The sequence below is a fragment of the Saccopteryx bilineata genome, chromosome 4 (assembly GCF_036850765.1).
Source record: "Saccopteryx bilineata isolate mSacBil1 chromosome 4, mSacBil1_pri_phased_curated, whole genome shotgun sequence".
In the NCBI taxonomy this organism is placed as follows: domain Eukaryota; kingdom Metazoa; phylum Chordata; class Mammalia; order Chiroptera; family Emballonuridae; genus Saccopteryx; species Saccopteryx bilineata.
This window is the reverse complement of record NC_089493.1, coordinates 88,650,608-88,666,527: the sequence shown is the minus strand read 5'-3', so window position 1 is coordinate 88,666,527 and position 15,920 is coordinate 88,650,608. Positions and strand designations below refer to the sequence as shown.

At 41.9% G+C, this 15,920-nt stretch overlaps 1 protein-coding gene across 1 annotated transcript in view; it reads right to left on the bottom strand.

Moving 5' to 3' along the window:
* RYR3 (ryanodine receptor 3) overlaps nt 1–15,920 on the bottom strand; it is a 626,037-nt gene that overhangs the window by 313,880 nt on the left and 296,237 nt on the right. The window contains exons 9-11 of the mRNA XM_066277226.1: nt 14,308–14,382; nt 11,850–12,006; nt 5,905–6,078 (exon numbers count right to left, since the gene is read on the bottom strand). Coding sequence (XP_066133323.1) covers nt 5,905–6,078; nt 11,850–12,006; nt 14,308–14,382 — 406 coding nt within the window. The remainder of the gene's footprint in view (nt 1–5,904; nt 6,079–11,849; nt 12,007–14,307; nt 14,383–15,920) is intronic.

Below are 15,920 nucleotides of genomic sequence, written 5' to 3'. Positions count from 1 at the left end.
CTTACCTAGCCTCCAACCCGACAGCTGTCAGCCTGCTCTCTATCTATGAGTCTGTCTTTATTTTGCTTGTTAGTTCATTTATTTTCACTTGATTCCACATATGAGTAAATTCATATGGTACTTGTCTTTCTCTGACTGGCTTATTTCACTCAGCATAATGCTTTCCAGGTCCATCCATACTGTAGCAAAGGGTAAGATTTACTTCATTTTATGGCTGAGTTGTATTTCATTGTATAAATGTACCACAGCTTTTTTATCCACTCATCTACTGATGGGTACTTGGGCTACTTCTACATCTTGGCCACTGTAAATAACACTGCAATGAATATAGGGGTACATACATTCTTTTGAATTAGTGTTTTATTTATTTTTTGGATAAATTCCCAGAAATGGAATCACTGGGTCATAAGGCACAAAGGCTGTTTTATTTTCAAATTTTTTGAGGAAACTCTATACTGCTTTCCACAGTGGCTGCAACAGTCAGCATTCCCATCAACAGTGCACAAGGGTTCCTTTTTCTCCACATCCCTTGTCAACACTTGTGTGTTTGTTGATGACAGCAATTCTAACAGTTTTGTTTGTTTGGTTCTCTTTTTTTGTTTTTTTTTTTGTATTTTTCTGAAGTTGGAAATGGGGAGGCAGTCAGACTCCCGCATGCGCCCAACCGGGATCCACCTGGCATGCCCACCAGGGAGCAATGCTCTGCCATCTGGGGCATTGCTCTGTTGCAACCAGAGCCATTCTAGCGCCTGAGGCAGAGGCCATAGAGCCATGCTCAGCGCCCGGGGCCAACTTTTGCTCCAATGGAGCCTTGGCTGTGGGAGGGGAAGAGAGAGACAGAGAGGAAGGAGAGGGGGAGGGGTGGAGAAGCAGATGGGCGCTTCTTCTGTGTGCCCTGGCTAGGAATCAAATCTGGGACTCCTATATGCCAGGCTGACACTTTACCACTGAGCCAACTGGCCAGGGCGTAATTCTAATAGTTTTAAGGTGGTATCTCACATGGTTTTGATTTGCATTTCTCTGTTGATTAGCAACCTTGAGCATCTTTTCATATGTCTAATGACCATCTGTATGTCCTCTTCGGACAAGTATCCATTCAGGTCTTTTGTCCAATTTTTAACTGGATTGTTTATTTTTTTGGTGTTAAGATTTATAAGTTCTTTATAAATTTTGGATATTAACCACTTATCAGATATATTGGCAAATGTGTTCTCTCATTCAGTGGATTGTCTTTTCATTTTGTTGATGGTTTCCTTTGCTGTGCAAAGCTTTTTTTTTTTTTTTTTTTAAACCTTTTTTTTTTTTTTTTTAAATTTTTTATTTATTTATTTTAGAGAGGAGAGGGAGAGACAGAGAGAGAGAGAGAAAGAGAGGGAGAGAGAGGAGAGACAGAGATGAGGGGAGGAGCTGGAAGCATCAACTCCCATATGTGCCTTGACCAGGCCAGCCCAGGGTTTCGAACCGGCAACCTCAGCATTTCCAGGTGGACGCTTTATCCACTGCGCCACCACAGGTCAGGCTATGTGCAAAGCTTTTTAGTTTGATGTAGTCCCATTTTTTCTTTTGTTTTCCTTTCCTGAGGAAATGTATCAGAAAAAAATATTGCTATGAGAAATGTCCAAGATTTACTGCCTGTGTTTTCTTCTAGAATTTTTGTAGTTTTGAGTCTAATATTTAAGTCTTTAATCTATGTTGAGTTTATGTGTATGGTGTAAGAAGGTGGTCGTTTCATTTTTTTGCACGTATCTGTCCACTTTTCCCAACACCATTTATTGAACAGACTATCTTTACCCCATTTTATGTTTTTGCCTCCTTGTCAAATATTAATTGACTCTAAAGGCATGGGTTTATTTCTGAGCTCTCTATTCTGTTCCACTAGTCAGTATGACTGATTTTATTCTAGTACTATGCTGTTTTGATTACTATAGCCTTTTAGTATAGTTTGATGTTAGGTACCGTGATTCCTCCAACTTTGTTCTTCTTTTTCAAGATTGCTGTGGCTATTCAGGCTCTTTTGTGGTTCCATAAAAATTTTTAGGATACTTATTCTAGTTCTGTGAAATACTCCACTAGTATCTTGATAGGACATGCATTGAATCTATAGATTGCTTTGGGTAGTATGGATATTTTAATTATGTTAATTCTTTCTATACATGAACTTGTTATATGCTTCCACTTATTTGTATCTTCTTTAATTTCTTTATCCAGTCTTATAATTTCCTGACACCAGATCTTTATATCTTTGGTTATATTTATTCCTAGGTAGTTTGTTCTTTTTGAAGTATTGTGAATGGAATTGTTCTCTTAGTTTCCCTGACAGCTTGTTATTGGTCTATAAAAATGCAACTCATTTCTGGATATTTTTTTGTATCCTGCTACTTTACTGAATTCATTTACCAGTTCTAGTACTTTTTTTGAGGAATCTTTAGGGTTCTTAAATACAGTATCATGTCATCTGCAAATAATGACAGTTTTACTTCTTCCTTTCCAATTTGGATGCTGTTTATTTTTTTCTTGTCTGATTGCTGTGGCTAGAACTTCTAATACTGTGTTGAATAAGAGTGGACATTCCTGTCTTGCACTTGATATTTAGGAAATACCACTGAGTATTATGTTGGTTGTCGGTTTGTTATATATGACCTTTATTATGTGAAGGTACATTTCCTCTATTCCCATATTGCTAAGAGTTTTTTTATATAATAAATGGGTGCTGGATTTTACCAAGAACTTTTTCTACATAATTTTTTTTATATTTTATTTATTGATTTTTTAGAGAGAGAGGAGAGAGAGAGAGAGAGAGAGAGAGAGAGAGAGAAGGGGGAGGAGCAGGAAGCATCAACTCCCATATGTGCCTTGACCAGGCAAGCCCAGGGTTTCGAACTGGCAACCTCAGCATTTCCAAGTGGACGCTTTATCCACTGCGCCACCACAAGTCAGGCCTTTCTACATAAATTGATATGACCATGTGGTTTTAAGCCTTCATTTTTTTTATGTGGTGCATCCCGTTTATTGATTTGCAGATACTGTGCCGTCCTTGCATCCCTATTATGAATCCCACTTCAGCGTGGTATGATCTTTTTAATGTGTTGCTGGATCCAATTTGCTAAAATTTTGTTGAGGATTTTAACAACTATATATTCATCAGGGATTGAGGCCTATAATTTTCCTTTGTAGTGTCTTTATCTGATTTTGAAATTAGGATAATGCTGGCCTTGTAGAATGAGCTTGGAAGTCATCCCTCTTGAATTTTTTGGCATTGTTTGAGAAGCATAGGTGTCAGTTCTTCTTTGAATGTTTGCTAAGATTGATCTGGAAGCCATCCAGTGTAGGACTTTTGTTTGTTGGGAGTTTTTTGATTACTGCTTCTATTTCATGAGTTGTAATCTGTCTATTCAGACTCTGATTCTTCCTGATTCAGCTTTTGAAGACCGTATGTTTCTAGGAATTTATCCATTTCATCCAGATTGCCCAATTTGTTGGTAAAACTTCACATGCTATCCACATATTATAACTGAAGCATCAGCAAAGGGTGCTCATATCATTGGAGTCACCATTTCAAAACATTACTTTGCCAGAACTTCCCAGCAACTGGTTAACAATGTTGCATTTAGGTTTGACTAAACATTGCCATTAAGTTTACTTTGGCCTCATTCCAGTTTTCTGGTCCCTGAAAACCAAACAAGCCTTAAATTTTGCTTGTTCACAGGATACATTCAAATTGACCTGTGAAATCAGAAAGCTATGGGAACTGGGGAAAAGCAGCTGTTAGAATACTGTGGTTATATGTGCCACTGATCTCTGCAGCCCAGTGCCTGAGGTCTTTTTTTTTTTTCTTGGAGGAATCCCACAGCCCAATAGCAGAGAGCACAAACCTGAGCTACAAATGGGAAAGAGGGTACTTCCTTTAAGGTGAGTTATCATTCATTAGGTTTTTCACTATGCCTGCTCTCTGTTGTTTTTCCTGGATTCCTGTTTTGTTTGCTTCATAAAATGCTTAACACAGATTTGGACAATCTTTGTATTTTTAGAAGGGAACCTAACCTGCTCCTCACAAAATAGAGCAGGGCAGCCCTGTCAAGGGCTGAGATTTACCACACCATTTAGGGAATTTCAGAAAGCACCTCCCACATTCCTGTGCAGGTGTCAGCAGTTAAGTAGACCCAGGGACTGCAGTGTTAGGAGAGAAAGGCACAATCATTCAATACCACAGGCTGGGCTCTATCTTAGTTGACAGGATCCTTTGAGTATGTCCCCTGCCAGCCGGAGTTACAGCCAAGATCCACAAATTTCACTCTTTAAATGTCAACATTCCCTTAGTAGGTACGAAAAATTGTGCAGGCTCTAGAGAATATTATCATACTGCATAGAGGATTTAATTTTCTTCTGTTAGGCTGGCATCTTCTGTAGATGATGGGTTTTCTGGCATTTATTTTCAATCTGCCCTGATTTCTAGGGTACAGTCCTTACACCTGGGGAAGAGCCCTTTCGAAATTTAATTGAAAGCACTGTATTTTCAAGGGTCATTCCAACTTGAGGGATACTGAACCTCAACTCTGTCTCCCTAGTACTGTCATGCTGTCTACATCTCCACTTTGCTCTTCTCCCTCATAGCTGCTTTCTGGTTGCTCTCTTTGCTTCACACCCCATCCATGGTCAGCTCAAGAGATAGAGGAAATGGCAGATAGAAATTTCAGGTTCACATTTCTATAGCCCCTCCATTCTGAAACCATGGCCCCTCAAGTCATGGAAACCGTGGCTGACCTGATCGCCAATCTGTCTTTCTAGCCCAAGAAAGCTAGCACACAACCTCATCCTTTGGTGCTCCAGCTCAGCAAGTGCGCTGGGGGGAAGTGGAGACAAAGGCGGGACTCACTTCAGTGCATATATATTCTCCTGGGGATCTTTAGCACTCATGTCCTGAGTGCTCTGCTACTTGAAACCTTCCACTAGTAGATTGACTGATTGTGTATATGTATGTGTGTTTTATCCAGCCTCTATAATTATTTGCAGAGGAAGGGTTGGGCTCATATAAGCTAGTCTTTGTGGTCTCCTATTTATTCTATTTTCTATCTCTTCATAATATTATTTTTCCTTTTCTGGATATTTTACTTTACACAAAATAAGCTATTACCTAATGATTTGCTCCCAACTTCTTTTCTTACAATCAGCAGCATACTGGGAAATGTGTTATCACCTCCACATTAGGCTGGGGTACCTGAACTACAGTGTACAATGCCTCCTAGAAATCTACCTGGGACTCCTTGGCTAACCAAACCCATGTTTTGTGAGGGTTTTCCAAGGAAAAAACTGCACGATGCCCTTGGCATCTATTTTCTGGTTCCCATCAAAAGAAACACTCTTATGGCAACTGATTTTCTGTTAAAAAGATGCTGTGTGTATCCAAGCCAGTTTCTCATTACAACAGGCTATGACGGACCACTCTGATCTGGACACATTCTCTGTGAAGACAGCATCCTTCTACAAGGGCTAATCTTTCTGCCTGCTGGTTCCTGTGGGCTTGTAATCATGCAATCTGCTTTTGCTCTATAGAGATTCTATTTAGTCTCTGTATTATAAATACTGCACAGCAACTCAGTTATCCACTTAAAAGGAGGGAGCAATGATGTGGTTAATGCCCAAAAGACATACCATCAAAAGTCTTTTTGTGTAGGTTTTAGAGTCCATTGAACAAATTCTACTCCCTCCTCACACATTTGCTATCTATTTAACTTTACTTTCCCCCCACTGAGTTTGAGGTCAATGTAGTGAAATTAGGCTGGACGATCTGTCACAGACTAGTAACTAAACATACATCACGTCCACCTAATTCTCGCAACCACTTCTCCTAACCACTTGCTTTCATCCTAGTGTAAAACAATTCTGAACAGCTTCTCTGACCCTCACCTTTCTTTTCAGAGGTCCAAGGCGGGATGTCTTGGCATCTTGTGCTTTGTAGGTCACCCACAGACCGCTGGCAATATGCTGGACGAAACAGACGGAGTCTCCGTACTTGATTTCTGGAACTCCCATGCCTTCTATGTCTCTTTTATGGCTGGGATCCAATTTCTCCTTGATTTCCTATTTCACAGAAAATGAAAGGAAACAAACATAGGCATGTCTGGTTAAACAAAAACATGATATATAAAAACAAATCACTCATGCTGAATTTATAAGCCAGGGAGCTGATTACCAAAATAATCATGATGTGTCTGTTCAAGCTGGGATTTCAGAAATGCTTACTTTCTTTATTTGCTGCTAATTGTAAAATCAATGGGTTTCAAATTTTGGCTACCTCAGTGATTATTTAAGTCCATGGGGAAAGGAGACAGCTGGTAGGTCTCTCTTTGGCTCTGAGTTTATATAAGTCTCCATTATATTTTCTGTTTTTCTCATCCTGACTTACGTTAATAATTAACTCTTTATTTTCAATTAACTTATTTTTCAGTAAGTTTTGTAACTTCCATAATTTTCATGGCTACCTTATAGAAATGCTTTAGGGACTTTAACTATATCTTCACGAGGATCTTTTACAGATGTCAGCGAGCGCGCAGCTGCTCTGAGCCGGTAGGGGCTACTGCGCCCTAAGCCTGATGCACAATGGTCACGTTCATCTCATGGCCTCCCCCATTGTGTGACAAAGTCAGGGGTCTCTTTCTTCCATTTACACTGTTTCACAAAACTTCGTCTCCAGGATGAGAAAAGGAGCGACAGTGCATTTGGTGTCCCATTGGTGACAACCTGAGGTGACTGTCAGGGAATCAGTCAGGAAGTAGAGCTGTGGTGTGTGGTAACTCTGTCCTCTCTTCATCAGTCCGGGCCTGAATTCTACCGCATTTCCATTTCTTCTCTGCATCTGTGTTAAACTGCTCATTTGAAAAAGCCACGCGCTAGACGGCATTTTGGTTTTATTTTTACGGAATAAAAATATAGTGTGATGTCCCCTCTGCTTGTGACAACTCTACTCTCATTCTTAATGGCAGAACAAGAGAAGCATGTTTTGAGCTCTTACCATGGGCAAGACAGTGTTTTAAACTCTTTATGTATATTAACTCTTCACAGCAGCCTCTGCTGTGGCTACACATATTATCCCACTTTTACAGAGGAGTAAATAAAGGTAAATAATTTGTCCAAAGTCACTCAATAACTACTGAAAAAAGCAAGATTTAAACCAGAAAGTCCAGCTCCAGAGACTGTGCTCTTCCCTACTGCTCGGAACTCCTGCTCACCCCTCAATGTCCTGCTCAGACGCCACTTCTCTGTGAAGGCAGTTAGTCTCTCCTCCTGTATTTCCCCAACCCAGTCTCATTCTCTTCTGAGCAATTAGCAACTCAAATGGTAACTGTGCTTGTTTATCTCACCCTTTCCATTTGCCAGGCTATAGGACAATCAAGGGCATGCGCTAATTTTAAACTAACTCTGCATTCCTAGTACAGAGAATCCAGCACCTATAACTACTTAATAAAGACACATTGAAAGAAGAACATACGAGATATTTAGTAAATGCTGATTAAATAGGATTTCATGTTGTTATACACTGAGGAAAAATTTCTCTAACGGGGAACAGTGATAGCTCTATGTCTTAATGCAATACAATGGGCAAGATTTGAGATACTATCTTAATCATTTATTCCAGACTTGTGGCATAGTCATTAAATATAGCTATTAAATAAATGGCTACATGTTATAAGCCTTGCCTGAACATTAATTTACCCTTCTCTAAAATGAATTCAGTGTTGTAAACTGATGTTGCTACACAACATCTGAACAGACAGTATTGCCATGCCAGAGCAGCTATAAATCACATTACCTGGCAATCTTGGGGAATGGCCTTGCAGTGTCAAGAGCATGGCAAGATAATGTGAAATCAAATTCATAGAAATGTGACTTAGATGTTCACATTATTAACTCTCTTCCCTGGAATGTTTACAGGGAGAAGGTGATGACCCCAAATGATTACACCATGGTGACAGAATACTTTTATGAAGGTGATGGGGATTAAAATGAAATGGGTTTCACCCTGTATTTTAGTGTGTGATCACATTTACGTGTCCCTTCAGCAATCAATTTTCAAACGTGCTGCATGCGACACACTGTGCTAGGTGCTGAGGTTCGAAGAAGGGGAGGGTAGGCGTGGCCCTTGTCATCCAGGGGCTCTTGGTCGAGCTGGTGATGGCTGTAACGGCATCATGAACAGGACCTACCAGAGGAGAGTGGAAGAGCTTTCCTCCTATAGAAGCATCTGAGATTCATTTGAATGACGAGTTCGCTGATGAAGGTGTGTGGAGGGGTAAAAGGCATCTTAGGTACAGATTTAGTGAAAAGAAAAGAAAAGATAGCATGTTTGAAGACTGCAAATATTCAGCAGGCCAGAGCTCAAGGCAATGTGAATGAGTGAGAAGAGTTGTGATGGAAGAGCAGGCATGGGGTCAGATCTTAGTCTTTTAGAAGAGGCTTCAAATGAAGTGCAACTCAATTAAGATCAAGGTCTCACAGAGAGTAGATGATGGCCAAGGCCAGATCTAGGCAGCCTGGAGGCCACGCTCTGCCTTCTGCCACACCCCCTCCTGCTTACAGGAATAACGTGGGATGCTGCAGGTTGGGGGCAATGATACACCCCAGACCTCTGGTCTGGTTCGGATCGTCCCACTGATGGATGGGGGGAAAACCTTTCACCTGAATCCCATCCTGCTCATTAGTCTATACTATGTGTCACACAGTTTGCTCGAAGACCTCATCTGGACTCCATCTGAGCCAGGCTGTGCCAATGGCTATAGCAGCTGCTTGATCCTGATCACCTTCCATTCTGTCTCCGTCACCCCCCTGTTCAAGATCCACAGGGGCACTTGGCATTGTCCTCGTAAGGGCAGCTTGCTAAGGTGTTAACACACACTCACAGCTGTCCCAAGGTCCCCTGACTAGTCATTGTCGCTGGCACAGGCTAACGCGACCTGGCAGGAAGCATGGAGGGGGAAGCCTATCGCTGCTGAATGACTCACACCCAGCTAAGCCGTGTCCACCCCGAACACATAAGTACAAGTAGTGCTCCCCTAGGAGTCTCTTTTCTGTCTTCTAGATGATCAGAATTCACCCACCCAACCCCACTGAGAAAGGCAGAAATGTACACCGTCTCCCAGTCTGTCTGCGCAGTGCTCTAATATCCTGCATACCTCCACTCAGAAATTGAAACGCTACCTTATTGTCCATCTGCTCTGTCACATAATATCTGGAATAGGCGAGAGCTAGCAGGATGGCCCAGTGCGCTCACATCGTTGAAAACACAGAGCCACACTTTCTATCTGCTGTGGCACATCACTGGTCCCACATGAGGGGGAGCATGAGGGAGAGCCCACCAGGTGCACTGAGGACATCCTGACCAATGAGGAAGCCAGAGGCCCAGAGAAATCCAGGCGTCTCTAAGTTCTTCCCCAAGAGCTCTCTGGATTGTGCACAGCAGAACTGTGTGTTCCCCACGTGTTCCCTCTTTCTGTGTAGCTTCCCAGTTACGATGGCAAGTGCCCTGCTCACAGGAGTCCCAAGGCAGCCTTGATCTCCTGTGGGAACACAGCCATAGCTTGGTCTGCCGCAGAGGCTAGGCCATTTTAATTTCAGTTCCTTTCAAATTAGAATGAGGGTAGCTGGGCTGAACACTGCTATGCTGAAAGGTATTTAAAACCTCTAGCATAGTAACTTCAGTGGAATACAACCACACTGCCAAGTGCACAGGATGCTGTGACCTGCAGGTGACTTTTACACCCAGTTCTGCTAGGCTGGCCACTCCCACGGCACCTGGGTGTCTGTCAGCCATCAGCTGCTGTCTCCATGTGCATGGCAACGGAGGGACATGGGACAATAGGCAATGAGCCTTTTGAGGGTAAAATGCGCTCACAGGCCCGAAGTAGTGCCAAATGGAAAGAGTGTTATGAGGACTCCATGGTGCTTTGAGCTTTTCTGGATTACCTTGGAGAGCAGGGCATAGCACTGAGCCATGCTCCACAACACTGAGCCAAGAAAGGAGTGGAATGGAAGGGTCCCCTTGGAATAGGATCTTGGCAGCTTCCTGGAAAGCCACCTGATTCATCTGCTATCAGAAGAAGTGCCCTATTCTGAAATGGTAAAAACCTCAGTGTCAGCACATCTAGAGTGAGCTGAGGAGACTGGGGTGGAGCAGTCAAATAAGAAAAAAAAGCCAAACTGACAGTGTTAGGAAGGCATTTATTCTGCCATCCGCCATGAGTCATTTCTTGTTTTCCATCTCCTCCCACCCCCGCCCCCCTCACCCCTGACACCACGTGTCCAAGTGCTGTCTTAGGGAAGAACGAGATCTAGTTTGTCTCTGTTCTCAGGGCATTCCCATTGCTTTGTTTCACCGATTCTTTCAGCAAGCTGCACTGCCCCAAACCACTTCCTGGAGGCCACAATGTTTTAATACATAGATATAAATATGACTTTAAAATTCTTGTTGTGCTGGCAATCTTGGGGGGGGGGGTGAGAGTAGCATGAAAGGGATGTGCTCAAAAAGCCAGAATAAAGCTGAGGAACCAACGGGCCATGGACAGTGAGGCAGGAAGTGAAGGTGGCATTTGAAGGAATGTAGGCCAGGAAGCTCACAGGTTTTCATGTTTGCAATAAGGCATGGAAAAGCCTAACTTTGATATAGGGCAATATGGGGAAGAAAAATCTATATGCCAAAGAGATCCACTGCCTAAATGTTTATAGGGCTAAAAAAACAGGGAAAAACTGAGTCTGAGCCCCCTGCTTAAAACGGGCAGTGCTGAAGGCCTGCCCTCTTCTGGTTCATTAAGAAGCAGAGATGCCCCACAGAAAATCAGGCTGTCAGCTTCATGCCAAGTCCTACACGAACAGAATCCTCAATAACCCTTTACTGAAATCATATTGAGAACACGCATCAAGATCTTTCTGGAAAAGAGCAAGGACGAGTGAAACCAGAGATGAAGCTCCCCACGGAGATGCTCAGCTGTCCCCTCACGAGGCGCAGACTCCCTGACAAACAGCATACGTCTGCACAGAGCCTGTCTTATGCTTGGATGATCTTTCCAGAACAATCATAAAGCAATAGAGCATCCAACTATTTGTCAGAAGTCGGCTCAGCCTGCATTTCCGATCATCCAACCAGATCCAGCTCTGAGTGATGAGGAGTCAAAACCTGGCTGAACGTTCAAGACAGAGGTGAAAAAGTACTTGTCTATATACACGCCAAACGGCAAAGCAACACGTGTGGGGTTAACCCGACTAACACAAACTCCAGCCTTCATGAAGGTTGGGGATGCAGGGGCAAGAGCTATGAGATCTGGAGAGAAGAGACGACCCCAGGAAAGGATGAGGAGGGGACAGGTAACTTTGTATAATGAAGATAACTGTAAGACGTCATGTACAGAAATATGCCTTCTCTGAATCCTTCTGAAGGAAAGCATTTCCTTGGTTCAAACACATGTAGTCCTGGGACTCATACCTCCATGTTACCATTGCTTTGTAGGAATGAAGCATATGACTTAAAAGAATTTTTAAAGTACTTAGAATTAAGTATTGAACAATAACATTTTCCATTAGCCTCTGAGCAACAACGTCCATTCCTGTGATCCTTTTGTTTTCTCAGATTTCCCACTCTCCTTTAAAGTCCCTCTCTCTCCTAAGAGGTCAGTTTTCATCTAAGGTACACATTCTACTATGAACTCAATTCAAAACAGACCAGAAGAAAGTGGTTGTCATAGGTTTAATTCCAACGGCATCTTGTTCCAGCCTGCTGTTGTTTCAGTCCCAGTTCTAGCTGGATGGAGGTTTCAGAGCTTTGCTTTTAGAACAAGGTCAAAGTTCACTTCATCAGGCCTTACCTTTGATGCCCTGAAAGAGAAAGCTGTGGACTTGGTGTCTGACTTCTCCCGGTCTTGCAGGACAAGGCCTTGGTCCTCTGTCAAGGCCAGGTAGTGGCCTGTGGTGAGGTGCCGCAGTCGGAAAGCCTGGCCCCATCTGATGTGACTGCCACTCCAGCTGGGCAGATGAAAGGGACAAGAAGTTGCATTTACACAAATGTTAAGTTCTTTTCAATATTTATTCTGTGCTTTCATTCACATGCTAACAGACTTATAACCCTTCCAGGGTTCATCCCATAAGGGACAAAGCACCAGTCTCTTGGTTTGTGCTAGGATTTCCTGTCTGCCTAAAACTAAACATGGCGCGTTCTTGTGACCTCCCTTAAGAACACCAGCAAGGAACATGATCTTGGGGACGGGAAATAGTTTAATGTAAGTTCCAAGCTACCAATTTTTCCTTTGCTCTACTGAGTATCTTAATGCAAAATATACTCTCTCACACACAAAGAATGGGAAACTAGTTTCTGGGAAAGCAAAGCCTTTCCACATGTGCTATCTGAACCTGAACATTTTTCTAGCACAAAGAATCTTATCTTTAAGAGAAAAAGTAAAAATATTTGTACAGATTTCATTTGCTAGAGAGAGGGAAATAAACAAACCATATATATATATTATGGTATATTAGAAGGCAATAAGTTCCACAGGAGAAAAGTAAAGCATGATGAGATGCTTGAGATAAGAAAGTTCCCATGTTGAATGCCAACCTTTTATGGTCCTACAGCAAAAGTTTGGCATTCAACAAAAATTACAGTAAACACCAGGGAGAAATCATCCACTGAATAACCTGTAATACATTTATTCTTTAAATTAGAATAAAATATTTAAGAGAAACATATGCCAAGGTTTAAAGTAACTCTTCTCTTTATCCAACTCTTTGGAGCACCTGCAAATTCAAATTACATTGGGTATTTTTTATTATTATTATTCAGTGAGAGGAGGGGAGACAGAGACAGACGCCCCCATGAGCCTTGACTGGCATCCACCCAGCAAGCCCACTAGGAGGCAATGCTCTGTCCATCTGGGGTATTGTTCTGTTGCTCAGCAACTGAAATCTTCTTAGCACCTGAGGCAGAGGCCATGGAGCCATCCTTAGCACCCAGGGCCAACTGGCTCCAATTGAGCCATGGCTGCTGAAAGGGAAGAGAGAGAGAGAGAGAGAGAGAGAGAGAGAGAGAGAGAAGCAAGAGGGGATGGGGTGGAGAAGCAGATGGGAGCTTCTCCTGTGTGCCCTGACCGGGAATTGGACCTGGGACATCCACACGCCAGGCTGATGCTCTACCACTGAGCCAAACAGCCAGGACCCTAAATTACACTGTTAGAAAGCTTAAATTCTTCTTGATGCTAGAAAAATAAAACACCTTTACTAGAGCTCTCTATATATATACTAATTTTGACCTTTTAAAAGGCAATTAAGAACCACAGGCTAATATCCAGAGAACAAGACTATAACTTCTAACAGGGCTGGAAAAGGAAGGTAAATGCACCAAGCCAGGTAACAAGTAGGTCCTCCTTAAAACCAGTATTCCTTAAGCCAGCAGTCTCTAGAGTTTCTTAGTAAAAATTTGAATGTATCATATATATATGTGTGTGTGTTAGAAGTTGTAATTTTTTTTATGATCTCTAATGGAGTTATTTTATAATGAGAGAGACTTTTACTTTGAACTGCATTCAGGGGGAGAATGAGCAGAGAGCTGGAGAGAAAGTTAGAGAAGAAAAACCAAGATGGCAAAACCTGACCCTCCTCTCTTACCCCAAGCAGTTTAGCTCTAGCCTAATTTGCAGTCTCTCTCAGCAAAATTAAGGTCCAGAGCTTAACTGGATCTCCTTTTAGTAGTTTGACATTTAGAGATCATGTGTTTTTACTCAAGCATATGGCTCCAAAGTCTCTGCCTCCTGTTCCTTCCATCCACATGCAACACAGTTTCTGACCAGTTCTGGTAAATACTGTTTCTTCACAGCTAAGTTTCCAATAATGCTTTATTTTTCCCTCCCTCACTGTATTGCAACCATCACTCCATCATTTAAAGCTAACTTTCCACTGGAGCCAACAAAGCTACTGAGAGGAAGAATACTCACCTGGATTCTAGATAATCTGTTTAAGAAAACAAAATAGAGGGGGAACGCTGATGCTTTCAGGAGTCATGTCTGAGCTTGCCTTTTGCAATCCAGCCACTGCAAGGGCGGCAGGAGCTGTCTGGCGTCATAATAGAAACAGCAGTTTTGGAAATTGTATGTGTGATTGTGTGTGCATGTGTGTGTTGTTCTTTAAAAACAGTTACAGAAATTTCAGATTTAGCTGTGGGCCAAAAACTTTTGAGAGTTTGCCAGGTGATAGAGAACCAATGAAATATTTGAGAGAATGGACTGTACCGGAAAGGGAAATAATCTTAAAAAGAGTATCACCTTGACCCTCCATTACCTTATCCGTAGGGGTTCCACTCTCCACAGAGATCTGGCTCGTGTCCCAGCTCCCCTGGCTTCATAGAATATCCTCCTGTGAGCAGATTTGGAGATTAGTTCCTGTAAAACACCGATCAGCACCGGGCAGGGGACAGCTCCCTACAGAGCCAGCTCAGACACGGCTGTTTTTCTGAGTCAGCAAAACGAACATCAAGAGTCATAGGGAGGCACATTTTCCCATTGTCTATTTTTGTTGTTGGTATAAAATTGTTTAAATTTATTGGGGTGGCATTGGTTAATAAAATTATATAGGTTTCAGGTGTGAAATTCTACAATATATCTGTATACTGTATTGTGTTCATCATCCCAATTCAAGTTCTCTTTCTGTCACCATTTATACCCCTTTTACCCTCTTTTACCTCCAGTAATCCCCTTTTCCTCTTGTAATCACTATATTGTCGTCTGTGTTTATGAAGTTTTTTTTCTTTGCTTAATACCTTCACTTTTTCACCCAACCCCCAAACCCCCTTTCCCTCTTACAGCTGTCAGTCTGTTCTCTGTATCTATGAGTCTGCTTCTACTTTGTCAGTTTATTGTGTTCATTAGATTCCACACATAAGTGAAATCACATGGTATTTGTCTTTCTCTGCCTGGCTTACTTCACTCAGCATCATGCTCTTCAGGTCCGTCCATGCTGTCATAAAGGTAAGATTTCTCTCTCTATGAGGGGAAAAACTGCTAAAGGTGAGTGAACTGTTTGCCATATACTTATCATGGACACTCATGGACTGTCAGGTATGCAATGAAAAGGATCATTTCCATTTGCACATCAGCAGTCAAAACAGCCTGGTCACACGATCAGACCAGATACTGAATACACCAGTTCTTTCAGGCTAACTGCCTTGATGTTTGACAACTTTTAAAATGTATTTGCACTTTTAAAACACACAGTGAATTCATTTCCACTGTTCTAGGAAGCTTGGGACAAAGCTTCATGCTCAGTGGCTGTAGTGTTCATGATTTTCTTACTGAACTGTTTTCTCCTTTCCTGCAATGACTTAAGCTTTCAATGGATTTTAAAATGTTTATTTTTGAATACTTTTAGACTTATAATAAAGTTAGTAAAGTCCCAAAGATAGTAGAGAGAGCTCCCATTTATTCTCCATTTCCCCTAATGGTACCTGAAATTACAATGGTTCCATGTCAAAACTAAGACACCAACATTGGTACATCATTACTAGCTAACCTGAAGATTATTCTGGATTTTACCATCTTTTTTTTTTTTAATATTAATATTTTTTTATTAAATTTAATGCAGTGACATTGATAAATCAGGGTACATATGTTGAGAGAAAATATCTCTAGATTATTTTGACATTTAATTGTGCTGTATACCCCTCCCGCAAAGTTAAATTGTCTTCTGTCACCTTCTATCTGGTTTTCTTTGTGCCCCTCCCCTCCCCTAACCCCTCTCTCCTTCTTCACCCCGTCCCCCCTCCCCCAACCCCCCCGCCCCTGTTGCCATCACATTCTTGTTCATGTCTCTGAGTCTCATTTTTATGTCCCTTCTATGTATGGATTCATCTCAGTTTTTTTTCTGATTTACTTATTTCACTCCGTATAATGTTATCA